General features: G+C 43.6%; 1 protein-coding gene across 3 annotated transcripts in view; it reads left to right on the forward strand.

The window, feature by feature from the left end:
- GPATCH2 (G-patch domain containing 2) overlaps positions 1-25,500 on the forward strand; it is a 120,352-nt gene extending 94,852 nt beyond the window's left edge. The window contains exons 9-10 of one of the 3 annotated variants that reach the window (XM_045860511.1): positions 14,395-14,483; positions 24,470-25,500. In XM_045860511.1, the coding sequence (XP_045716467.1) occupies positions 14,395-14,483; positions 24,470-24,699 (319 nt within the window). In that variant the 3' untranslated portion in view covers positions 24,700-25,500. Of the gene's footprint in view, positions 1-822; positions 1,528-14,394; positions 14,484-24,469 lie in introns of those variants that run through there. The other 2 variants (XM_045860519.1, XM_045860527.1) reach the window with 2 other exon arrangements.
- Positions 25,501-27,160: the final 1,660 nt, after the last annotated feature.

A 27,160-nucleotide genomic window follows, 5' to 3' on the forward strand; every position in this document is an offset into this window, starting at 1 on the left:
ATCCTCGTCCACCATACGCTTCCCACGTGCCCTCCTACGGCTCGGCATTGCAGCCCTCGAAGGCGCTGGTTTCCTGCCCTCCACCCCTCCACGCAGCCGCTGTCCTGACCGCTCCCCTCTGGTCCTTCTGTCTGATCAGTCAGTTGGGTTTGGTTGTCTGCTCAAGTTCCTATTGTCTGTTATCTACCTATTATCTACCTATGATCTGTCAGTGTCAATACCTAACAATGAACAGGCGTGGTTTCTGAGTGAGCATGGTGCACAGTAGATTATTAGCTGGAGGAAAATGATCACACACACACAAATGCACACACAAAACACATGCACATACACTCAGCCAAACCTCAGGGCAGTGCCCCTGAGTGTTTTACAGAAACACGAGTGACATCAAGACTGACTTCTTCAACCCATATCTTTCTCTTCGATTCTAGACTTGGTATCCTAGTTGTTGTTTTTTTTTTTTTTTATTTTCAGTATTCAAATGCAATTTTATGTTTCCCAAGATTAGAAAGATCTTCCCCTCTGCCTTCACCTCATTTGAAACTCCAGTTAAATAATTTCACAGTGTTTCTCATGCCGTAGCCTTTGCTCAGCACCGGAACGGCCGACGTGGCCTTCCCGAAGGGAAAGTCAGCGGAACCGCGTCGTAAGCGATGCCCGATACCGGGTGATGCCATGTTCTTCACACATTCTAATGGTTACTCTTTATTGTCCCAAGACTCCACACGGAAAGACTGATGGTTTACGGCAACTATACGGAATTATTTAGACCATGCCAGGGCCTCCCTTTTACATTTGTTTTTCTTTCTTTTTTTTTCCTAGTTTGCCCTGCTCCCTTCCTTACACGATTTTTGTCACTAACTGTTGTGAAGCACAGAAGCTGCATCACCTGAGTACCTGACATATAACTTGAAATCAAGTAAAAGCACTTTGTTGACATTATTATTAAATTCTACTTGGTATTTTAAAATGTGTTTTAGAAATGTATTCATTCATTTTATTTGGTTCTTACAAGCATTACATTTATCTACGTAGTGTGGGCTAACTCCCGGACCTGCGTGCTGTAATGTCTCACAAAGAAACTTCTCTTTTTGCTGTCATATTGCCTGATTAGTATTAAAAGGTCTTGTAAAATTTAAAAAATGACAATAGACTTAATCAGAGCATCAAAACAAATATCACACACACACACACACACACACACACACACACACGCCTTCATCCATCAGGTTAGAAAGGACATCTCCATTTCCGTGGACGCCGAGCACGCTCAGTGCGCTGTGATGCGGGAGACCCCTGCATCTTGCTGCGGCTGGAGCAGACCGAATTACAGCTGTTCCTCATCCGAGCTTCTGAAGATCCAAAGATGTTCGAGGGTTCGAGTTTGCTCAGTTTTCCCCACGGTGTCATCTGTTATTTGGGAAGGAGACCTAATTTGCAACCGATACAAAACTATTTGTCATGTTGCAGCTTTGCCAACAATAAATGGAACTATTAATTACTACATTTTTGAGCAGCTGTTAATAAAGTGGGATAGGATAAGTGTTCATTAGTGGGCTGGTTAATGACATCGACGAATTCGTTTAGCGTTGCTTTTCACAGACATGTATTAACAAAATTAAATGTACCAACAGAAGTAATTGATGGGTTATTTTATTTACTTCAGATGAGAAGTTAACTACCCCATGTTAATGAATTTAGAATTTTTAGACAAGTCCTCCTTTGTCATACTAAAACTGATGATTCAACACCATATTTTAAAGCAAGTTGTATCATTAACTTGTTATATTTATATATTTTATATGTCCAAAATAATTGCTTGAATCTGCTTTTAAGTACTAATTTTCAAAATAAAATTCCTAGTACTTTCTCACTGTTTCTTTCCAGACCTAAAATTAGCATTTCATTGTTTTATAAAAGTGTATCCAATCCTTCAGACAGAAAAGCATCTTTTAAATTATTTTGATTCATTTGTATGCATGAATGAATGAATAGAAAGTCACATATTCCCTTTAATTAAAATGTATACATTCCATATTTTTAAAAATTGGAACATATTTAATTGCATATGTGTTCTAATTCTTTAAAAATGTGAATAGCTTCTAGATATAGAGGTACTTAGACTAGAATAATTGGAAACATACCACATATACAGCATAAGATGTTTCTAAGGCATTTAATTAACCCATTTCACTCCATGTGACCAAATTACTGCATTAAAAGGGCACCGTCCTCCAGCTGCCAGTTCTCCGCCCGCCTTGTCCTGCAGGCGCCCTGAAATTCTAACCTTCCTGGCCAGAATTTTAAACTAAAATGATTATACTGTTACTTTAAATTGTGATGATACCCAGTAAAATTAGTTACTAGCCCATTCGAACTTTGCAAGGTTGCTCTCCGGTCGGATGTGAATACGCCATATGGAGGAACAGGGCTCTGCCATTGGGAGACAAGCAGCGTGTCCCGTGAGGGGTAAATAAAAGGCCGTCGAGGGCTCCCCAGTGAAACACTCTTTCCTGAAATCTGGCCGAGGGGCAAGGCATTTTCAAATGACCGCGAGTCTGCACAGCCTGTCACCCCTAGGACTGCAGCTCGCCCTGGCCACAGGCACTCGCAATGACAAACAGCACTCAAAGGCTGTTGCGGTGACCTGTGGCTGCCGTGGATTTGTCGTCTGATGTCCATTTCCTGGAGGACAGGTGTCTGTTTCACAGTTGGCACACTCCAAATTGGTCCTGTGATTAAACGGGCATGGGCACAGAAGTGACCTTCACTCCCAGAGATGGCTCCCCGAGGACCCAGCGCAGGTGCACCTGCAGGGCCACAGCACAACAGCGTGGGGCCCTCCTGCTGCCTGGGTCACCGCTTCATTACGGGGACGCGTGGGGATGCGCCCATCCGCGGTGTGTCCGTGCCAGAATACTGCCCCCAAACCACCAGCATTCCTCATCTGTTAGTGAAGGGGCCGCTGTAAAAATTAATATTTTTGAATCAGCAACACAATAAGCAACAGCTGCTACTTGATAATTTGTACCTTACGGTCCCCAGAATAAATCAAGTGAAGTTCATCTGCCACATTGTAAACACTTTCAGTTTAAAACAGTGCGTCCTGTCTGGGGAGCAGATCAGATTTGGTGGTAACTGCTCGTGATCGAACACGAGTCGTCCTTGAACCTGAAGAGTTGAATGCTTACAGAAGTGTAATTAGAATGTTTCAATGTTAACGTTAATAACTGACCGAAAATATTCACATGCTAAGCTTTTAACTCTTACTTGTTGTAGCTAATTTTTACTACCTTTCAATTATGAGACATTATTAAAATAAACTGAAAATCACAAAATAATGTCCCAGAGAGTTAGAACTATGTTTCTAAAAAAATCAGTTGCTTCACGATCAGAATTTTTTCCTCGTCCTTTCTCGTTGGAAATATTTTTCCATCACTCCATAGTGATTTGTTTGCATACCAAGATATTGTTGGGAATTTACCTTTGTTTATTTCATATACTTCTGATCAATTCTAACTCATACTCAATTATATTACACTAAATTAACATAATTCAACAGATGTTGATATTTAAATGTTTTCTGGCATTCACATCTTGGACAGCTGTCTCCGAGCTTGGGGAAAAGGCAAACATTTAGAGTTAAATGCTGAACATATGCTTAAATTACTAATTAGAAAGATGGAATAAAAACTATGCATTATCCTCTCTAAGGACAATAAACCTCCGATAGGGATTTCTGTAATCTTTGTATATCGGGTTATAGTCCAGGGGTAGACGCAGACCAGAAGACACAGATTTCATGGATAACTTAATTTCAATTTTGATCATTTAAAAAGTATGGAGAGTCTCAGCAAGATTTGAAAAAACCTGTAATGACTTTACATTGGCAGTCTCATGAGTTGAAAAGATGCCTTTTCACTTGTGAGGGCAGGATGATGACTGCAGATTTTAACAATCACTTTATTGTTAAAGTTTTCATCGTGCACACACAGAGAAAAATGTAGACCAATGTATCTACAGCCGGCTGAGATCATTAGCAATGTGTGGCCGGTGTTGTTTCATATGTACCCCTACCCTCTCCTTCCTCTAACCGCGAAGTCCATCTATGATGTTATTTCAACTGCAATACATCAGTACATTTCTGTAAAAAAAAATAGCAGCCTCTTATTTTTTAAAAAGCCACAGTGCTATTATCACATCTTTTAAAAAAGCAGTAATTTCTTAATGGATATATGTATACATATGTTCGTGTGTGTACATGTATGTATAGGATATTCACATTCCTGATTATTTTTAAATATTTTATAAATTATTTGAACTGGGATCCAAATGAAATCTTCCTGTTGTAATTGATTGGTATATGTATCTCTTAAGTTCCCTTTGGTTTATAAGTTCTCCACCCTCCCCCTCACCCCCCACCTTGGTTTTCCTTGAAAGTCGGTGGGGGAAGGAGCCAGATTTGTCCCCCAAAGTTTCCACCACCCTCAGGAATGTCGCCGATTTTCTCCACACACCGTCACTTAACACGTTCCTCTGTCTGCTGTGTTCCTTGTGATTAGCGTTTAGATCTGGAGAACCGATTCGCTTCCAGTTCGGCTGCATCTTGATTAGACCCTTCCCGAGGTGTTACTGTCCACCCCTCTCACTTCCATGTCTCCTTTTGGGATATATTAGCCATTATGGGCTGTGTGATTGCTGTTTGACTGTTTGGCATTTAGTTTCTGAATTTTTTTTTAAAGGAATACCCATGTTTTCCTTTAAAAGAAAAAAGCATTATATAAATGATACAAGGAAAGGCTCCGTTTATATTTGAGATGATTTTTTTCTAGGGTGTTTCTCCACAGACATCTGAAGGCCACAGACGGTCCAAATACTGGCAGTAACAGACCCGAGTTAGCAAAAGCGATACAGGGCATTTGGTTCAACGATCCTGACAGCAAGATCATTCCTGAACGCAAGCGGGCGCCCTCCAGCCCTGCCAGTGTCTCGGGCGCGTGGGACCTGGTCCCTGAGGGCGGTGTCCGTCAGTCACCGCAGCCCCCGCGTGGCTCACCTGGCTGTTGCGGCTTCTCTCCCAAGCCTCGTCAGCATTTGCAAACAAGTCTGTAAAAGTTTTATGGACATAACGTTCATTTATCTGCCAAAAAACTCTCATGGAAAGGGAGGAAACAGAAAGTGTTCTTTTCACAAAGTAACACTGAGTAAAACACAAAATTCTGCAGCAAGAGAGCTAAGGCGCCTGCTGGCTTAGGCGCACAAGCTTGATTTTATAGACGTTTATCACCTGAGGCCCAAGGTGTGGCCTGTGTATGTTTTGTGCTTTTCTATTTCCGTAAGTAATCATTTACTTACTATAGAAATTGGACCTTCCATTAAAAGACTACCATAAAAACAAATTAGTATTAAAACCCTGGCACACCTTGACAAGTTTCATTCAACACCTATTTAATAAGCACCCGAATTGGCAAGGTTTGTAAATGCTAAGGGGAATTTACTTAAAAAAATAAATCAGATGTGGGCCCCACAGTCTTCAAGGAATATACACTGTAGCTAGAGTATTAGTTCATGCTCATGAGGACCTATAGTTTAAGGTAGAAAACATGGTGAGTGTGAGATTATTCTGGCAATAGCAATCAGGGAGGGCTTCCTTAAGGAGGCGACATTTCAACTGGGTCACAGATTCCCAATTGAATTCCATCAACCAACAATAATTTAACCTAAATTCAAGTCAGTTTACATAGAATGGTAGTGCTGTCAGGCATATTCCACAGTGGAAATGACTCCTTCCACCTTTCACAACTTTTAGACATTCTGGCCCACGATTAAAAAATATCCTGTGTTAACTGCCTCCTCAATATGGAGATATAAATAGCCTTGCTCAGCAAATGTACTTTGTAGAATGATGGCACATAGAGTTATGACTGGACAATAAGTCACCTCTCGATAAGGACAGCCGCGGGACGCTTTGCAGAAAGTCACAGCTGAGCTCAGTCTCGAGCCCGTGTTGCCCACTCAGTCTGCAAAGTCACCTGCGGACTCTGTCGATGAGCAAAGCCTTTCAACTCCGAGAGCTGCCTTGGAGGGGGGTCTGCGTTTGCTCCCATCCCCTCACCGAAACAGGGACTTCCCCACAGCAGCCGCAGCAAAACCCAGAACCGTGTCCGCAAAGAACTGGGGACAGGCCTGCTTCCACGAGTTCAGCTATCAAACTGGTTCATTCGGTGAAGCAGACGGCTTCATTCTTTGCTTTCTGGAGAATTTGAAACTATTGCAAATGGACGGAATCATTCAATATTAAAACTTGATGGGATGCACGTAAGGAGGCGTCATCTCCTGCCACACCTCTGTGTGCCCCAGGTCCCGTCATTCTGAACTGCTGACAGCCCCGACATGCCACGTCACATGTGTGCTGCAGGGCATTGGTGCCTCCTCCACGCGTGCTCACCCTGGGGGCCTGCAGCCCCCACACGCTTTGTGTATCAAGGTGGAATCGTGGACCCTCAATGTGGTCGGCAGGCAGGCTTTACCCCCTCGGAAATGAAAACCGCATCTTCCTTATCTCTCAGTCCTGTTTCACGGCATACCTCTTACTTTCAGAAGACATTTGTTACATGGAGTATAATAAACTAAGTTGAATGATGTAGTGCAGAAGAGAGAAAATGTGATTCTTTTGAGGCAAGCATTACTTGGTTTAAATACAGTAACTTCATTTTCTGTTTATGTGATTTATTTTTTGACAATTAACAGTTTCTCTGGACCTGAGCTTCCTCAGAACTATAAGGGGTTATTGTGGGGATTAAACAAAATAAAGTAGGACAAAATATTTAGCATAATACCTCATAGACAGTTGGCACTCAGTAAGCTTGGATGTTCCTAGTAATTCAGATGGTCAACTCCAAGACTCAAGAAAGCGACATATACGCAAAACAGTAATTAAAAAATACATATTCTCTGCTGCCCTTTTAACTCCGCCTCTCCCTGAAGCTGGTGAAACAAAGAAAATAACCACCTCTACTCCAAATGCTACATCAGAACTGAATTTGAATCTTGATTTAGGGTTGGAAATATCAAACAGGAGATTGCACTAGAAAGTCAGTCCAACAAACACTAAAATTTTTATGCTGCAATGGATGAAGTGGGTATTAAAATGAGGAATGTGTGAGCTCCACTCAAAGGAGTTAAGAATACTGTGGCATAATCTTATGAGCAGATATTATAAATGCAACCACACCAGTCTAGGACATTTCTTATTCCATTATGACAGAAGGCATGTGAGATTTTATCTGGATCTACAGTCTGACTGGATGGGTTTTATTTTTTATGTAAGATGCAAGATGTCATCAGGATCAACATCCCAATTTTTAAATGTACACACAAATCTTCTTGCATTTACTGGAGCTATCCAAAAGAATCATGTTCATTTTGAGTAATTTTTTTATCCAAAGAGTCAACACTAGATTTATTTGATCATTTTTAAGGAAATTAGAGTAAGCTTATTGTTAGACTAAACATCAGTGATATACAGATATAACCACAAATGTGTGCCGATAGCTAGGAATCAAGGAAATCAAATCAGTACCAGTGTACTAAGCGCCTACTGTGTCCTCAGTGCATGGTGTGATACTCCAAGATGCCTCAAATATCTTCGCTTCTGCTTGGAGAGACGATATCCCAATTTGAACGCAGGAGAAATGAATTTTCCTCATTCCCCCCAAAAGACGGTCTGCTCCTCCAGCCAGGTGGCTCTGTGACATGGTGCAGCCATTTCTCAGCCTCGTGTGCCTCCTTCCTTCCACGCCGGCCCTGGAGGGAGGGAGCTGTCTTACTCTTCCTGTGTGTCATTGGGCGTCAGTTAGAATTCCTGATTCACAGTCACGTCTTGTTTGTTGCTGACGGAACGTTTCTGAGTGGACTTACATAACAGCTCAAGAAAGTAGAAGTGTTACAAAAAATGCGTGATTGATCACCAAAGGAACAGTTGTTCCACTTGAGTTCAATACATGTTTCTGGCGCTCCCAACATACGGCAGACGCGAAGCCAGGCTCTGCGGCTTCGACGTGTCTCGGGGCCTGGAGTTGTCTGCAGTCGGTACTTATCAAGCCCCTCTAGTCTGAACACACAGCGTGAGGCACCCCATGTGATGCGCGTGACAACAGAGACGCACGCAGAGCGATGGGAAACGCAGAGCAAGAGCCCTTGGGAGGGCTGAAGGAAGAGAAAACATGCGGGTTTGTGTGCACTGAGAAACGTGGAGGGGAGAAAGAGCAGACCCTCAGAGACGGGCCGGGTCAGGAAACATGGAAAGGACATTTCCTGAAGTAGGTCGAATACACTGCTCTGGTGTTAGCGCATTTACAGGGCATTGGGAACTAATAGTTTCTTTAAAAAACTCAGACCCACGGAACCTACAGCTCGAACTTCCACCACGGCCTCTGCGGGGCGAAGTGGTAGAGGATGCCCTGGACAGAGAAACCCCTCCAGCTGCCCCGACCACTTCCATGTGGTGACTTCACTGTTTGCTCGCTGCCCACCCAGCTAGTGAAAACCTGTATCTCTCCTCTGTTGCACGCTCACTGTAAAAATCAAGTCCCGTGACAACGAGAGACGTGAAGAAGAAACCCCACAAAATGCCACCCCACAGAAGGTGTATGACGAGACAGGACAAATCCAGAATAAAGCAGGAGCCCAGCCACGGGACGCACGTTCTGACGTGAGTGCAGTGGGTTATATCGTGGTCAAGTCGGGAAGTCTCACAGAGCCACGCATGGGCTGGGGGCAGGGTGGTCGGTCAAATGACCAAAACCACGGGGAGAAAAGGCTCCCAAGCCAGGAGCTGGTTGGTGTGCATGACGGACAGCCCCAAATGCAAAGGATTTTCACCCACAAGAACGGGCTGGGAAAGATAATGCCATTAAAAACGAGGATTTGCTGCGATCCCAGGAATTAAGGAGTATGTATACGTGAGGGTCCTTGACACCTAACGTGCGTTTTGGCACAGGAGGGAACGAGCTTACTGCGCCTGTTTTCTTTCACAGCGAGACCTAGGGGACCGAGTACGGGGGAGGAGAGGGTCCTGTGGGCCCGGCCGAGGACGCTGACACAGGCCTGGGTTTTCCAGCCCCGACACGTCTCCCGGTGACACCGCAGACCCGCGTCACCTCTGTGCAGCTGGGGCCCTGTCCAGGCGTGTCTTCCTCTCACTGACAGTGAGTGGTCCTGCCAAGCGCCGGGGCCCGCAGCCACATCTGCGTGGCGGTCCTGCGCGGCCTGTCGCCGGCCGCTCGGCAGCACGCCGTGTCCAGGGGGCAGCTCTCCCTGCGCCCGGTCCGCTGGGGAGCCTGTTGGTCAATGCGCAGAACGGAGAGACACGCTCCCATTGTCTTCGCTCGCGTGTTATTGTGTTTGACACGCCGGCCTCAGTCCATGTCAGCCCACATCAAAGCCAAGTTCGCAGGCGAGGTATTCCCGCTCGGGCTTTTTCTTCCTGCCTTCTGATTTTTGAGGGTTTTTTTTTAATTTTTTATTTTTTACGTTTTCCCCCTTGGGTTAAAATGTCCAGTTTCCTACCACCACACTGTCTCCATGAATGATGGGATAGATGAGTGAAGTCCGTTTCTCAAGGGAAAAAAGGTTTGTTTTTTTCTGTAAGCTCAGCTTTTCTAATATTTCATAGGGATATTTTCAGAATTAGTACATGGGAAACCACGTTTCAAATCATAACTCAGTGCCAGTGCACGTTAACACTGAAACAGCATTATTTCTGCATCCTTTTCCCTGAAATACCTGTCCGAGTCGACCCCTCAAATTCAAGGTGTCAGCAGGTACAAAGCTACCAGGCTTGGGTTTGCCTGCCCTCGTCTGCACTGCGAGCGAACACAAGCGCACTGGTCGAGGTGGGCGCTGATTTCCCTGCAGCACCTCACAGAAGGATCTCAGCATTGTTCTTGAATAATGTTGGCTCTGCTCATACGACAATGTTGTCAACCTCCCAAGCACCCAGGGGAAAAATAAGCAAACAAACAAACAAAAATTGCCCACTCTCACCTTGAATGAGAACCCAGGTGTTGCGCTTTGCAAAGACAAATGACTCATTAAGACCGAAGCAAGAGGGCTGCCTTTGAGATGTTCATTGATTTTAAATTAAAAAAATAACCGCTATGTTTTACATGAAGAGGGACAACTAACTAACACAGTGGACCTTACTTCGTGTTATCTGTAGCAGCTCCATCGCAGCTGGCTGAGGAAACGGCGGCAGGGGAGGGAGTGGAGGGGGAGACGAGCCTCAAGGTGGTAATCTGACTGGTCGACAATCCAGGGCTCTCGATGCGCCGCAGCAGTTAGTGGGTCCTTGACGGATCTGCTGAAGCACAACTGTGTTTCTCACGGTGCCGGTCTTCGGGCGCAACGAACTGACTGTATTAACTTTAAACTTTACTCTCCTTGAACTTTTGTCTCTTTCCCCTTATGTCGCTTTGTGGAGGACAGGGGAGAGGAATCCAATAAAAATGATATGTTCCATTTGTTGTGTAGAGATGCCCAGAAGAAATTTTTAGTCCAGCAGATGAGAAAAAGGTTTAGAAGAGGGAGGTATTCCTGGAGTTTGTAAATAGTACTTCCTAATAAATACCAAGTCATATAAAAAAATACACCTTTAGAGGCTATTGACTTGGGAGAGTGATTTTTAAAGCAATTAGAAGACTTCCATTTCATACAACTAGTAGTATTAATAGTCCCAATGAGCTACTATGTATCAGACACTCAAATATTTTTTCTAGTTATTTTTTAAAATGCATGCCTTTTTTTAAGATTTTACTTATTTATTTTTAGAGAGGGAAGGGAGGGAGAAAGAGAAAGAAACATCAATGTGTGGTTGCTGGGGGCCGTGGCCTGCAACCCAGGCATGTGCCCTGACTGGGAATCGAACCTGTGATGCTTTGGTTCTCAGCCTGTGCTCAATCCACTGAGCTACGGCCAGCCAGGGCAAAATGCATGTCTTAAGAAGGACACTCTGGACTAAATTTCTGAGCTTCGTTGGAGCCTTACATGTATCTGAAAGTAATAAAACCGGGCTCAGTTTTTCATTGGCTTAAATCATCCAGACCTATGACCTGTCACCGACTGCCTCCCCTCCACCCCGGTGGGACACACGGATGTGGGGCAGTTCCACTGAGCAGCTCGGTGTCCCTCTTTCGTTCCTGCACTGAGAGGGGGATGCTGGGAGGACACGTGTCTGGACCGGCGCGGACCTGGTTCCCTTCCCTCCCGTCAGCCTCGACTCTGCCAGCATCCCAGGAGTTAGGCCAGCTTTCTCCCCCACTCACTGGCCTCCAGTGAGTCCCCTCAGCCACAGAATCCAGGCCCCTTTGGGGGGCATCCGTGGCATGTATGGCCCAGGACCCATCTCCCACGCTATCCTCCTGTGACACTCTGCAGTGACCCTCGGACAACACCGTCTGAACTATGTGGGCCCACTCATACATGGGCTTTTCCCCCCAGTAGACACAGTTCATGTACTTTCTCTTCCTTAGGATTTTGGTAACATTCTCTTTCCTCTCGCTTACTTTATTGTGAGGACACAGTGTGTGATATGCATCACACAAAATATGTGTTGACAGACTGCTGATGTTATTGATAAGGCTCCCAGTCTATTAGTAGCCACAGGTCTGGGGAGTCAAAAATTACGCACGGATTTTTGACTCTGGAGGGGTCAGTACCCCTACCACCCACATGTTCAAGGGTCAACTGCAGCCCTTCTGTAAACACTTCTCTCCAGACATGCTGAGCTATTCACATTCCTCTTAACGCAAGGGACCCTGTCATCTAGAAATGCCTTCAGCAGTGAGCGCAGGAAACTGGCCAGCAGCGGCTCAAGCTCTAAGGACACATACTGTGTGTGACCAGAAGGGTCGGAGAGGAGACAGTCCCCAGGTCGGTTGTCACAGCTCCGTACCGGAAGGGCCACGCTTCAGGGTTCCGATCCGGACGTTACTCCCACTTTGAGAATGTCGCCGTCCCTGCCCTGTAGCCGGGGCTCACCTCTGACCCCGCCTGGTATATGGGCTCTGCAGAAGGGACACTCAATCCCCCTCTTCTGCCAGGGGGAGGCTTCCAGGGGGATCTGCATTTTGAAGGACGCTTTTGTACAAAAAGGTCAAGTCCTGACTCTTAACATAGGCAGACGTAAAAGGAACGTGTGTCTGAGGTTTAATTTAACTCGTTAATTAACGAGGGAACCCGGCAGATGTTGTAAGGGCCTCCAAGGAGAAGTCCAGCTCGGATTTCCGTGGAGTCAGAAATACTGAAGGTAATGAGCGAATGAAGGCAGCACCGGCTTTTCTGCAGGAGAAAGGGCGGCCCCCCTTCCTGGGGACAATGCGTCTGCCTTTCCGTGGACAAGAGTGGTTTCCCCTTGCTTTCCCTCGTCTGTAGCTGAGAGCCGTGCGAAAGCTCCCGTGACTGGAAGGGTGGGTTCTAAATACCGTCTTCTACGGAAGCACGAATTTTTTTCCCCGACCAAAGGAAACAAGTGGCATTCAGTGCAACATATTTAGAATTGTTATAAAGACCGAAAAAATAAAATCTCTCGTAATAGTTAATGAAGTGGCTTGTGCCTCCCACAGCCACCTGTGTCCCTATGTGCTTCACACACACACGTACGACTCTAGCTCCCCGCTCGCACGCCACACCCTTCCAACGGCGGGATGTGAACCTTTCGTTTTCTCTGCCTCTTCTGTCGTCTCTTTCCTGCTCTCTGCATGTTTACCGCCATCGTGGGGCCTCCTGCGAAGTCAGTAGGAGCTACTAATACATTCTTGCTGAAGAAGCAAGTACATGAATTTTGGATAAAAGGGGTGTGTCTTCTCTGATTTTATTTCAACTTTATTTTTAATATCCATTTTTAATTTTAAAAGTAGATGCGATCATAACCATTGATTTTTCCTTGGACTGTGAGCCAAGACTACACCACAAAATCCAATAAAAATGTTAACAGTTTTGCATGTTAATGACTGTTTTGACATATATATGTGATATATATATAATATGTATGTGATATATATATTTCGGCAAAGTTAGTGATGGAATGAATTTAAAAATAAATAATCATAAACATTTATTCTGTAACAGGAAAACACTATGCATGCAATACAAGGGAAGAGAAAACTAGACAAATGCCCGTTTGCTCTTAACCTATACTGACAGGTTTTCACAGTATATCTTTGGTTGTCAATACCCCTTGAATTATCTGATCACTAATTATACTTTAGTTTGTGCCTTATAAATACAACTTATACTTAAAGTAATTGCAGTCCATAGCTCCAGTTTTCCATAACAGTTAAACATCTGAGTGCATCCGTATAAACACATACCTGGATGAATGAATTTTTCCTTTTGAATTTTTCTCTGATAATATGGATGTTTTCCAGTGGGGCCCTATAAAACTCGAGGGCACTGCCACATACCTCTATGAGATACAAAAAGGGCCTGTGTTCCCGTGAACATGAGACACGTGCTGCAGCTTCATGACCACCAGACACGGTCTCCGCCCCACGTCCGGCGCCGAGGTCCTGGGTGTGAGCAGTCCTTCCATAGCTTGACCCATTTGGAGACTTTTAAATCCTTACCATGCGGGTGTTACTTTATCCTGATTTCCAGTGGGCCATTCCTTATTTTTCCCAGACTCCCTAATTTAAGAACCTATGATGAGACAGAATAATCTAACTCTAACCAGTTCCACGAATAGCAGAAGGCTCCCACATACCATGTCTTTACAAATATAACCCAATATCACATTAGCCTGTTCAGTAGCAGCAGGCCGGCACTGGTGCATTCATTCAAATTACATTTCTTCACCTAACTGATAATTAACTGAAGAATTCTAATCATATGAATTATAAGAGAGAACATCACTGTTTCCTTCTTCCTATTTAAAATGTTTTAAGAGAACTCACTGCCGCATAATATCCTAAAAGAAATTGATCATACTTTTCCGGTAATAAATGTTGCTCTGACAGCAAAGCATTAGTAACCAATTGATAACCTAGCAACAATATTGTGATCTCTTTAGATAATTAATCTTAGCTATTTTCCTGTCAGAAGCAACAGTGCTTGATTTTATGTTGAGCCAGAAAGATTGCCAGTTTTGAAAATTAAAAAGCATTCCTTTTATATTATTCATTCCAGTAACAATTTATGATGGCGCATTTAGCCGCTGAACGCTTGTCAACAAACGTAATTATGCTTCGATATAAACAAGATTGGTGGTTTCACGATGCTGCTCCATCTTTGTTGAGAACGTTTTGATTTAGGTTCAGATTATACAAGCTGTGCATTTATGTATCATTCTTTTCCTCCTCTGCTAATACTTTGTTTTTTCCTGATAATTACTCGTAGGCAAACAAGCCTGCATTTAGGGTCCTTGTGCACGGGGGACATCAAACGGAGGAGGAAAGCAGCGCCTTTGCCCGGACCTCCAGCAGCAGGTAAAAGGGAACGGGCTCGGGGCAGAGCCCAAATGTGACGTTGAGAAACCATCAAGAGTAAAATACAGATGATTCTTCATCACTTGCACCGAAGAAGAGGCACCGTTACAAGCAACCGTTCAGTCATTTGCATTCGGTGTCAGGATGGCTTGCACGTTCCTTCCGTAGATTTTTCAGGCAGCCAATCAGTAGAATATTTGCTCCATACCTGCCCCGATGCAAGACTCTGTGAGAGGTATTACAGAGCACAGGAACTTCAAGGCTGTGCTTTTGGCCGCAAGAAATGTACAGATTTGTGTGCGGGGGAGGGCAGCGGCGGGGGTGGGGAGTGGGCAGAGAGGAATATATTGATGGAAATGCAGATAACCCCAGAAGAGATTGATAATAATGAACACCCAAGTTCAGGATCAGCCTCAAAATGCAGGCCTCCTGTTGTAGCGGATGGAAAGCTGGCCAGGAAGGTCCCAGCTTCTGCAGCAATCTTAGAATCATCCTCCCTTATTTGGACGATGGGAGCATTAGGACGAAAAACCTCTCAGCGTTTCCACCTCAGAAACCAGTCACTGGGGAAGAGCATGCTATTCTAATGAGGGTAGCATCGGGGAAACCACAAGTGCTGACAGGGAGAAGTCGCTGGACCAGAAGGGACAGAAAGCCCTCCTAGAAGGGCACAGACTCAAGCTCGGTTGTGAAGGAGATGGATAAGATTCGCGTGCATTGTGAGAGGTCACGGAGGAGCACGGGGAAGGGAGGCGGAGGTGGGGAAACCAGGGATGGGGAGAGCCAAGTGGGTGTAACACAGAGATGCCCACAAAGGAATAAACAACCATCAGATGGATTTGGGATGCAGCGAAATGACTAGGAGAACATGTTTTCAGTGCGTGTATTTGGTCCGTCACAAAGAGTAACAGCCGTGGCCTCTTTCATGGGGTCCTTGACCGTTCAGTTCTATATGCATTCTCTTCACTGGGGGCACCTCTGAAGGAAAAGTTGCTTTTCCATGGTTAATTATGGAAGAGGAAAATAAGACTCACATCACAGGAGAGTGAGCAGTGAGAAGGGAAAAATAAGTTATACGCAGACATACACACATATGCATCATCTTGACATGGGGAATTCAAAGGAAATTGAAGATACGAAGCTTAAGTTCTCTATTTAGGGGACCTATTCCATAGTTCAGCACTCAAAAATTGAAGAATCGTTTACAATCAGAGCACTCATAATCCAGTTTCTTCACCTATATAAAGGGCTACATCATGAAAGTAGGAGTGTTACTTGATATCTGACCTCCTAGCTGGATTGAATTTTCAGAAACTGGAAGTTAGAAACACCTGTGTGCAGAATGTGTTTCTTTCCGTAGAGAATACTATTTACCACTCGCTGGGTACCTGCTATGTACCAGAAACTTTATTATTTTATCTTTGCAACAACTTTATGAGCTAGTTATTATTATTATCATCACTTTACACCACAAAGTTAAAATTCAGAGGAGAGTTGGGATCTTCTTATCTCCGTAGTATTGAATGGCAGAGGAAGGATTCAAACCTACGTCTGCATGAACCCTAACCCACAACAACTTACTGATGGCCTTTTTGTAAGAATGTGTGTATAAAGAGCCATTGTTTATGTTCACTAGAACACACTGTTGTAGATCTTAAGTTTCATAGAAGATTGATCTAAATATTGCTGCGCAGAGATACAGAACATTACTTAGAATCCCTCTAATAGATCTCTTTATACGGGAACACGTAGCCACTTTTAGATCAAATGCATGCCATTAAGTTCTTCAATTTACATCTTTCATAAGGCAGGTGTAGGGTTCGTCCGTGTCCTTGTTCCAGCTGAATGGGCCCCTGAATTCTCTTATCTCTCAACCGTTCCGACGTTAGAGGCAGAAACAACGTGGTCTTAGGAATGTGCCTGAAGCACTTCCGCGCCTGCAGTCGGGCAGAGCAAACGCAGGGGCCAGCTCTGCGCACGCTCCCCACGCCCGGACAGCCGAGGAGCGTGCAGCGGCGTCCAGGAGGGTAATACAATTATTTCTACGAGGTGGTTCTGCTGTTACAACGCCACAGCCCCAGAGGAAATCATTTCTAGGGAGTGTAGGTATAAACATTAAGCCATAGCCTAAAACATTCAGGAACGCACCCCAGCAGAGTCCAGGTATTGTTATCTCTAATCTGCTGCAATTTTCTGCAATTTTCTTAAAGATTCGGGATTTTGATTATCTCACTAGATATTTTTTTACTTCAAGGAATAAAATTCATAGAAATTTAATGCATTTTTGTAATTACTCAAAAAATAGTGGAGTAGGAGAGTTATGTTCCTCATTTCCAGTACATTTTTTAAATCCATGCATAACTGTTCCTCTCAAAGAGGAAGGGAATGAGGTTATTTAAAAGACCTCAGCTTTTAAAAGAATATCTTCTAATACTAATGAATCAACCCTAAGATGAGGATTATTATTCAAATTCAAGAAATGCTTTTGCATAAATACACTTTGATAATGAGGTTGTGAATCCTAGATCATCTTGTCTCTGAAATTATAATTTTCAAATGCTGGAATATAGTCAATCACATAATAAAGAGTCAGTTACACTTGTAAGCTTCCAAAGTTGAGTTAGCATATAGAATTAAGGAGAATTTTTTCACCTTTTTATGGTCCCTTTGTAGACCTCCCAAAAAATACACTGAATTGAGATGTATTTTCACAGTTCCTTCAGCCTTTAAGTCAATATTCAATCTAAGTAGGAAAAATTCAGGCGAAGATAACTCTCATTTAAAATATGGAATGTGTTGAAAGGCTGACAGCTTGAATATTGTTTGATGATCTCCTCTGATTTCTATGAGAACTGGTATGCATTCAAACAGCAGGTTAAGAAAAGATTTAACAAAAGAATTGTCAGAAAATTATAAACAGGCACTTTCACTTTCTAATTTTAAATTGGGTTTATACAATCACTTAAGACCCTGAAGATAAAGTCATATGTTGTATGCATAATCCATATTATTTTTAAAAATACTTGAAGTCCCCTATGAAATTAATAACCCAAGATTCGATCATCTTTACCTGCTAACACGCTGAAAATTGCACTCACCCCATTTTAGCAGTGGCACGAAGCCCTGAGTCAAGCCACTTTACAAGGTTGTGGGTTAGCCCGCCGTGTTACCACTTGAACATTTATGAATCATGGCAGGAACACTGAATTTATTTCAGTGCTTTAGCTTATTTACTGCTCTCTCACCTTTGTGTTTTGTATTGACAATGTAAAATGAATATTGATAAGGTTAGGTATTGATTTTTAAATGGACGGCTTGTTCCCTGCCTCATTCGAAGTCACACGGCCAGGGACAGTGGGTGTCTCCGTAGCGAGGGATGTAGGTTTGCTGTTGGAAAATTGAGAACTGCTGAAGCCAGAAGGTGCGCCAGCAGAATGCACTTTATTGTTTGAAAAATGTCATCTGTAAAGGTGAAGAAGAGCAGTGAACAAAATAGGAGGGATATTAACACATTTTAAAAAGGCAGTCAGCAGCGTTGGTGTGGCCTGTGTTTTTGGCAGAAGTCATAGCTTCTCGAGGAAGGATAATCACAAGATTTGAATAGGGATTGATGTTGTGGCTATTACATTAAAAAAAAACAACAACATTGTGTCCGCTATACACTACCAAACTCATTGTTCTCCAAAATTAGTATGTGCTAAAACTCTTTGCTTTCTAGTGAAATAATATCATAGGGAAAATACTCACTATAGGAGTCAACCTTTTTGCTCTACATTTTAAATTATACTGAAAGACACCTACTGAAGTTTAATATCTCAGCATAGATATTACTCCAAGGGAACCGTGTTCACATGGGTATGCAAGTTCTTGGCAAGAGACTGCATTACAGCTCTTACGACTTTTCAACTTTCTCTCCTGCATTCCACTGCAATTTTAATACTAACAGAATCTCTAAGAATACTTAAAGCACTAAAGGCAGGTTGTGAATTATGATAATGGGAGAAGATTTTTAAACAGTGAGCTTTTAATTAAAAGTCACATGGAACATAATAAGGTAATGTTTGCTGTAACCAAGCTACTTTTCGAGATGCTATATGTCTTCAGTTGTCCAAATTTCTCTCACCAATAATTATACCTTTATTTTTTTTTATCACTGGATCTCTGTGACCACTGTACATTATTTTATCTCTTCCAGAATTTTAAAACAGGCAGACTTTGGGGGTGACTGTTGTCATTCATTTGGAAACCAAGCTATATCTGGGCCTCTCGTTACATGAATCAGCAAACTGCCGTTCAGATATTTAGTAGAGTCTTAAATAGCTCGCTGCTACCACTTGGTACAGGAAGCACTTAATGAAAGAGTAAACACACACATTAAATGGGAAATAATTGCTGTTCCTGCCAAAAGCAAACCTAAATGATGAGAACATCCTCACACTACATAATACCTGTGCATGCTGGGTAGGACGGAAAGCCGTCTTTTTAGAAGCAGAGCTGAGAACGCAGGAAGGAAAATGTTCAAGGCCAAAGAGAGTCCTAAGCAGCACCCCCCACATCCGGAGTGGTCAGTCTCAGACACCCTGAGGCGTGAGGGTTAGTGTCCCCACGGGAAGGGAGCCAAGCCGGGGAGCTGACCCCATCAAGTGAGAACCTCCGAAAAACTGGGTCCTCAGAACAGGGCGGGTGAGAAACAAAACTCACCCACAGGTGCAGAAAATAGAGCATCTGGTTGCCACCTGGGCTCCGAGTAGAAAGCAGAAGCTGTATAACCAAGAGCCTGCCCTCATGTGAGTTGCTAGTTTAAAAATTCCACCAAGCCAAAATATTGACATAAAAGTTGGTCTTTGAAACAAATGCAAAACCACTTCAAGTGTGCATGGCTTTGACCCCAAGCTTCCAGAATCACCGCAAATGAAATCTACTGAAGAGGATCTCATAAACCAAAACTAAAAGAATCAGTTATTCTAAAACAAAACACACATTAAAAACCAAATAGGAGTAATCGCAAAATGAAAAGATCGAAATTTGAGATTATTTTTATTATGAAAAAACCTTGATAATTATAAACTCACTGGATGGGTTAAACAGCAGATTAGACACAACTGGGGAAAAATGTGACTTTTAAGAGGAATATTAAGAAACAAACTAGACCCTGGCTGGCGTAGCTCAGTGGATTGAGCGTGGGCTGCGAACCAAAGTGTCACAGGTTCGATTCCCAGCCAGGGGACATGCCTGGGTTGCAGGCCATAACCCCCAGCAACTGCACATTGATGTTTCTCTCTCTCTATCTACCTCCCTTCCCTCTCTAAAAATAAATAAATAAAATCTTAAAAAAAAAAGAAACAAACTAGAAAGAGCACAGAGGGATGAAAATATGAAAAATATGGAAGAATAGGTGGGGGACTTGAAGGAGAAAGAAGTTCAACATTTGTCTAACAAAACTCCGGAAGGAGTACAAAGAACAAGGGGGTATAAGATTTAGGAGAATATTGACAGAATTCAATGATATCGGCAGTTTTCATAACTGAAGAAAAATAGGAACTTTCCTATTCAAAAACTACAGTTTTTTTTCTTTTATCAAGAAATAGTGAACATAAATAAAGTCACACCTGGACACACATGTAATGAAACTTCAGAACTGCAAAGAGAGGAGCTCAAGAGCCGCCAGGGAGAGAAGACACAACCTGGCGAAGGGTGAGGTTCCGCCCGCAGCAGCCTGAGGAGCAGGAGTGCACTCCGCAAGGGGGGGTGACACTTCCAGGTGAGGGCTGGGGGACAACAGCAGACTCGACCCAGCGTTTTATATCCAGTTAAACTGTGTCCACACGTGGGGATGAAATAAAGACACTGTTAGGTCAAGGCCGATTAGGACTACATTTAATACCTCAGAGAGAGAAATAACCGGAATACATAAAGAAGAATAGCGAGAGGGAATTGGGATCAAAGAAGTTATAGGCGTGCATGAGGCTACACTAATACTGAATAAATAAAAATAATGGTGATGAAGAGGACTCATTTGGATGTATATGAGTCAGATGGGAACAAAAAAGGAAACAAAAACACATAGAAAAAGCAAAGAAAAAGCAAAATGAAATAGCATTTTCTTATGTTATCATTAAGGAACACAATAAAAATAAACCGCGATAGATCAGTCATCACAATAAACGTAAACGGAATAAATGAATCAGTTAGATTTAGGGATTATCATCATGAATAAAAGAAACGAAACTGAGGATATGCTGTTTACACTAAGTACAACTACAACATAAGTTGTCATTTAAATACCAGCCAAAGAAAGCTCGAGTAGGCGGATTCGTACCCAAATGAACCCTGTGGTGTTTCAGGAGAGCTGAAATCCTCTCTTCAGCCCGACTTGCTATTCCAGTTCGGCCTGGCAGCTTTCACGCAAGACTGAAATTTGTGAAGAGAATAACGTCTCAGTCATTTGGGGGAAACGCGGCCAGAAGAAGTGACATAGTAAAAAATTTGGGTGATATATTTGAGGTTCAACGGTCAGTCAGTGAAATGGTAACATGTAGACTCAGATGCCTAAATTCATCTCTAAAGGGGAGTCGTATATGCATGGTGGTGTAAAGGGAAGTCGTATATGCATGGTGGTGTAAAGGGGAGTCGTATATGCATGGTGGTGTAAAGGGGAGTCGTATATACATAGTGGTGTAAAGGGGAGTCGTATATATACATATAATGGTATAAAGGGGAGTCATGTATGTATAGTGGAGTCAATAACGTATATATATAGTGGAGTCATATATACACACACATATAGAGAGAGTGGAGTCAATACCATTTCAGTCTGAAAAGGAAAAGAGAAAGAAATACGGGTGTTGGAAACACAGGTAATCTCTAAGAGCCACAGGTAATTTATGTTCTAGGGTAACCAAGTCTTTCAATGTTGTGTATGCTGGAGATTGTTCTCATGCAAGTGCAGGGAAGTTGCTATTATAATTCACATACAATCCAATTAGGCCCATTGCTGCCCTGCGCGTCCACGGCAGACAGACCCGAACCAGCCCGGCCACAGTACAGCAAGCAAGCACGCCTGCATGCCTCCAGAACCAACACAGTCCCATGTGCAGATGTGTGTTTTAGCTTCTTGAAGACCTTACTTTTGTTATGTAGTCATTCCATAAGAAATGTATTTCTAAATAACCAAAACATTTGTTCATAAAACTGTTCCCTTCTCCAAACACAGCTATACAGATCACGTCTTTCATTCTGTACCGAATTTCTATCACTTCAGAAAAAACAACTAGTTTTACATTAAATTTTCCTTATTTAAAAAGTGCCTTGAATTTATAAGCAATTAACGATTTGAACTGATTTTAATGAACAAAATTCACAAGAAAGACACCTGCAATACTGCTTATAAAATACAGAATGGTTTGTAGAAGGACTATATTATTAATATAGTCAAGCCCTACAATAATGAAATAATAAAAATATATATTTGACAAAGAGTAGTGACATGTACCACTTTCTGTGCTTATTGCTGTTTCTTCTTTTTTTAAACAGTAAGCAAAAGCCCTGTTGCTAAATTAGTTACTGAGGACAGAGGACAGTATTACCGCAAGTTTAATGGCACCGCCAACAATAGCAATAGTCCCGCCCCTCAGCTGCGGGTGCTGGGGGGAGGGGGTGGGAATACGGAGGAGGAGCCCGGACCGCAGGAGCACGGAGCGGGGACTCACCTCCCCTTGCAGGGGCTGTTCATCCAACATCAATACAACACTTGAGCAGCCAAATTACTCAACACGCTGCCAATTAGGCTCGCAGTCAGCTGGACAGATTAGGAGTGAAGAGAGGCCCATGCGAGATTTTCATCTCTTGAGCCAATTACGCAAGTGAATTGCCATCCACAACAGTTTCTGGAAGGTTTGAGAGGAAGGGCCGGCTCAGCTCTAACCGTCGAGGTAAGGGGTCCCGAGTGGAGAGAGGGCCACCGGGAGCAGGGGCCTGCGGAAGGTTAGTGCTGGAATTGCCTGAGCGGGAGGGGAGCCTCCTCGGAGAGGACCGAGAGGGTTTAGCGCTGCCGGGAGCAGGAGACGAGGAAATTGTGGCTGGGGTGCGAGGTGCTGACCGAGGTGGTTCCCTCCTGTGTCTTTATCTCATAAAAGAGAGAGAGAGAGAGCGAGAGAGAGAGAGAGGGAGAAGGAAAAGGATAAGAGACCAACATTTTATTGGAGAGTCTTTTTCCATGAAAAATGAAGTATTTGTTGTTTTCCTTTTAAGGTTGTATCCAAAAGCCATTGCTTTTCTTGTTTTGTTTTGCTTTTTCATCAATCAGTGTTTCTATGTGGATTTAGCGTTTCTATGTGGATTTAGCGTTTAAGAAATTTAATCTTTCTCCTATTTTGTTTCTATTTTGTAAGTACAAGATAACGCTTCATTTTATTTCCATTAAGAGAAGTGAAACCAGCATTAAAAAAAAAACAGAGAGGTTGGATTCTTTTCTGCCTGTATAAAAACACAACACTCCTGGGCCATCATACCTGAAGTATCAACCTTTTAAAATCGTGATAGCAAATCAATTATCATTTGCTGTGCACTTTAGAACGAACGGTTACCACACTTCGGCAGTTTTTGCAGGAATGTTTTAAATGGGTCTTGTATTTTTCCTAAATATTAACTTTTAAATCTGAACTTCTGCAAGCGTGTGTATCATAAATACGATTAAACAGAACTGGAGCCTAGAGTAGCATCAGAACTCTGACCTGATTTTAGCTTAGAGATGGAAATCAATCAATCCGTAGCAATCACTACAGAATCAGGGATGCAGGGCTGGATGCTAGTGCCCTGTTTGACCTAACGCAGCAGCTGATCAGTGGCTGTTCGGTAGGAAATCAGGCACCTTGGAGGTCTACCTTGGTCACCACCATAATCATCATTTCAAAATAAAAATTTAATGTCTTCTTTTGTTAGTATATTAAGGAAGCATTTTGACACAAGGCTTTTATTTATTTTTGGTAAATAAAAGGGTCAGTTTTTACATTTTTATATGCCCATCTGCACTTCTTAATCCCTTCCCCTTTGCACCCAGCCCTCCAACCCCTGCCCCTCATGGCAGCCACCAGTGTGCTCTCTGTGTCCGTGAGTCTGTGCCGGTGGTACCTGGGGGGTGCTGGAAATATCGGGGGGGGGCACTTTATAAAGTATGTGATTGTCTAGCGCTGGCGGGTGTAGCTCAGTGGATTGAGTGCAGGCTGTGAACCAAAGCATCGCAGGTTCGATTCCCAGTCAGGGCACATGCCTGGGTTGCAGGCCATGGCCCCCAGCAACCGCACACTGATGTTTCTCTCTCTCTCTCTCTTCCTCCCTTCCCTCTCTAAAAATAAATAAATAAAATCTTTAAAAAATATTTAAATAAAAAAAGGATGTGATTGTCTAACCACCACGTTGCAGGGCATCCATCTTTTGGCACCTCTGGGCCCCCATGGAAGAAGAAGAGTTGTCTTGGACCGCACGTTAAATACACTGAGACACGTAATCACAAAAAAGAATCTCACGTCTTAAGTAAATTTATGATTCCGTGTTGGGCCGCATTCACAGCCATCCCGGGCTACATGCGGCCTACGGGCTGTGGGTTAGACACTCCTGCACACAAAATAGTACTGAATGTAAACCGCAGTTGAAAAGTAAAATGTAAAGCTCGTTAAAAACAGCAGTATGAACAGGATTGGGAGTATTGTCAAGGTCACAGCCAAGCTTCACTTTTCTCTATCCACTTAATAAGTCCTTAGTACTTGCTGGGTTGGGGGGGCGGGGGGGGTGGCAACCTAACCAGCCGCTAAGTGGTAGAGCTGAAACTCTAACCCAGCTCTTTTCCCGCTGATCTTTCAGCTATGACAAGCCACTCCCCTCCTGGGTACCTTGTTGAAAGAAAAGCTTGAAGAGAACCTGGCTTTCCTAGCCCAAGCGCCTCGTCACCTGTGCCAGTACTAATGTGTTCTGTCATTTCACAATTTCAGGGTTTGTGGGGGAACACGCCCAGCCCATCTCCGAAAACAACATCGGGAACCGGATGCTCCAGAGCATGGGATGGACCCCGGGCTCCGGCCTCGGACGCGACGGCAAGGGGCTGGCGGAGCCCGTCCGAGCCGTGCAGAGGCCGAAGGGATTAGGACTGGGATTTCCCCTCCCGAAAAGCAACCCCGCAGCCGCCACCCCCGCCATCCCCGCCTCCGGGAAATCTGCCTAAGGAAGGCCAAGGAGAAACGGTCCCCAATTTTTATCCGCTGTCTCTCCATCCCGTTGTTCTAAAAAGACAACACAGCTGCTGTTCCTGACGCAGACATCTCTGTACATGGCCTCGGACTTGCCACCCTCGCTTCCTAACTACAGCCAGTCCCACAGAGATAGAAATGCGATTTCATCACAGTCCACGGTGCTAACGGACAAGCCTTTCCCTCTTATACCTTCTCGTCAACTTTCGGCTGTTCGAGATAGAAAGAACAACTCATGTCTCTTATTTATTTTGATCTTGTATGTCAATAATGTCTAATGCCTTTAGCTTGATTCATGGACACGTGTGTGTGTGTGCGTGTGCGTGCACGCGCCCCGTACTGGGGACAAATGCAAGCACACTCCCGAGCCTCCCAGGGGGCAGGTGGGAAAGGTTGCGTGTTTCATGTCATCCTTGTGGAGGGTGGCTCAAAAAAATCCATCGTTGCTTCAGTGAAGCCCTAAGCGGATCTTTGATTGCAAGGCTTGTCGGTTTTATATTGGTTGAGTTTGGCTTGTGTGTGTGTGTGTGTGTGTGTGTGTGTGTGTGTGTATGTGTAGATTCTCCAACGGGGAGAGGCACCCATTAATCTTCTAACCTCAGACAACGTAGTGTGAAGTTCACAGTTGACCAACCACAGGCAATGTTTCCTTCTGACATTTTGACAAAAAATAAACCTCATCATTGTTATCACCAGAGTGCCCTCAACGTTACTTTAGTGCACATTTTATACATTTTACCTCATTGAGAACATAAACTAATTATTGCCAAGAAAAACGTATTTTTTTAATTCATCGTGACTCAACTATAAATTCTATTAATCCAGACTGACTTCTACCTCTCTCTTCCCAAATGCTGATATTTGTTTTTTAAGACCAACTCGACTGCAGTAAAACTGATTTTACATTTAACTCTTGGTGTAAGTCAGAATACTGAATCGATGTATCTGAAGATTTAAATGGCTCTCCCAAGAATGCGGTTTTCTGGCAATGATCCAACCCATTTACGAGGCGAACAAAGGCGAACGTGACTGACCTGCCCTTTCGAACGTCTTAGCAGTTACTTCGAACCACGCACAGCAAGTCACTCTTCCCATGCATCTCGTGCTGCCCTTTCTGAACCATCCGCCTCGTGATGTCAGAGATTCTGAATCCTCTTAGTTCAGAAGCGGTTGACTTGATATCGCCTTCATTATTAAGGACTGATAATAATATTCTATTTGTAATGACTTATTGGTTGACTAAAGGCCAAGATAACACATGTGAACCACCATTATGGTGATTCTTTGTCTTTTTGGGGTTTTTTGGAGCAGTTTGAGGTTCACCACAGAATTAAGGGATTCACATTTCCTTAAGGGAAATTAAGGGATTTCTCTGGAGAAATCCGGAGATTTCTCCTGGACCCCTCGGCCGCACACACACGCACAGCCTCTCCTGTGATCAACATCCCCCACCAGAGTGGGATGGGTTCCACCTGACAAGTCTACGCGGACATATCACTACCACCCGGAGCCCACAGTTTACGTTATGGCTCACTCTCAGTGCTGTACAGGCTATGGATTTGGACAAACATGTAATGACATGTATGCACCATTCTAGATGCATCGTTATACAGAGTAGTTTCACTGCCCTGACATTCCGCTGTGCTCTGCTCTAACAGGTTCTTGAGAATTTGTAAGTCCCCAAGAATTGTTTAAAGAAGAAAGAGGGGCTTGCGCAGATGGTCCCCTAAAGAAAGCACGGCCAGTCAGGGAGAGGAAAGGAGGCCTGATCTTTGAGAGCCTTAATCATTTGCCAGATGTGTATGTTTCTTTTAAGCATTATCTTCCTTCTCGGGGGTATTGTGGTAAGAGAACAGGTTGATTAAAGGAACTATATATTACCAGGTTGGTTAATCTTTTGAAGCGTTCTTATTGGACAGAGAAACTCTGTCCAATTAATCTGTCCTAAGTAAGATTACTTAGAAATTTGCCATTAAAAAGTTGGTTTCTGTTAAATAGTCTTTTGGTGGGAGAAGGAAAAGCTGAGAAACACGGTCTGTATAGCAGTTTAAAACTTCTTTATGGTAGTTTATAGTGTTCTAGGGTCTGTTCAAAAGGAGAATTTTCTTTCCTTAAATTCTGAAGATCTACTAAAACCCTAGAATGTTGAAGAGCCAAATTTGGCGCCACTGCTGGCACACACAATGAGGTGGTTTTGAGACTGACCCCCAGCTCCTGAGACCTCGGCTGGTTTTCCCTTCGCCAGGCTCTAACATCGCTAGGGAAAAGAGCAGAGGAGACCCCAGCTGGCGCGGGCGGACTCCTTCACTAAGGATTGCAGCGCCCGCGAATGCTGTTCATCCTTGTCCTAGACGGCTGCTGGGCACCGATCTTCTGAATCAACACCGCTAAGATGCTCGCTGCACTTGGGTTTGGTCCTCAGGCGCCCCACCCCCG

The sequence above is a fragment of the Phyllostomus hastatus genome, unplaced genomic scaffold (genome assembly GCF_019186645.2).
Source record: "Phyllostomus hastatus isolate PE091 unplaced genomic scaffold, TTU_PhHast_1.1 phas_contig_148, whole genome shotgun sequence".
NCBI lineage: Eukaryota > Metazoa > Chordata > Mammalia > Chiroptera > Phyllostomidae > Phyllostomus > Phyllostomus hastatus.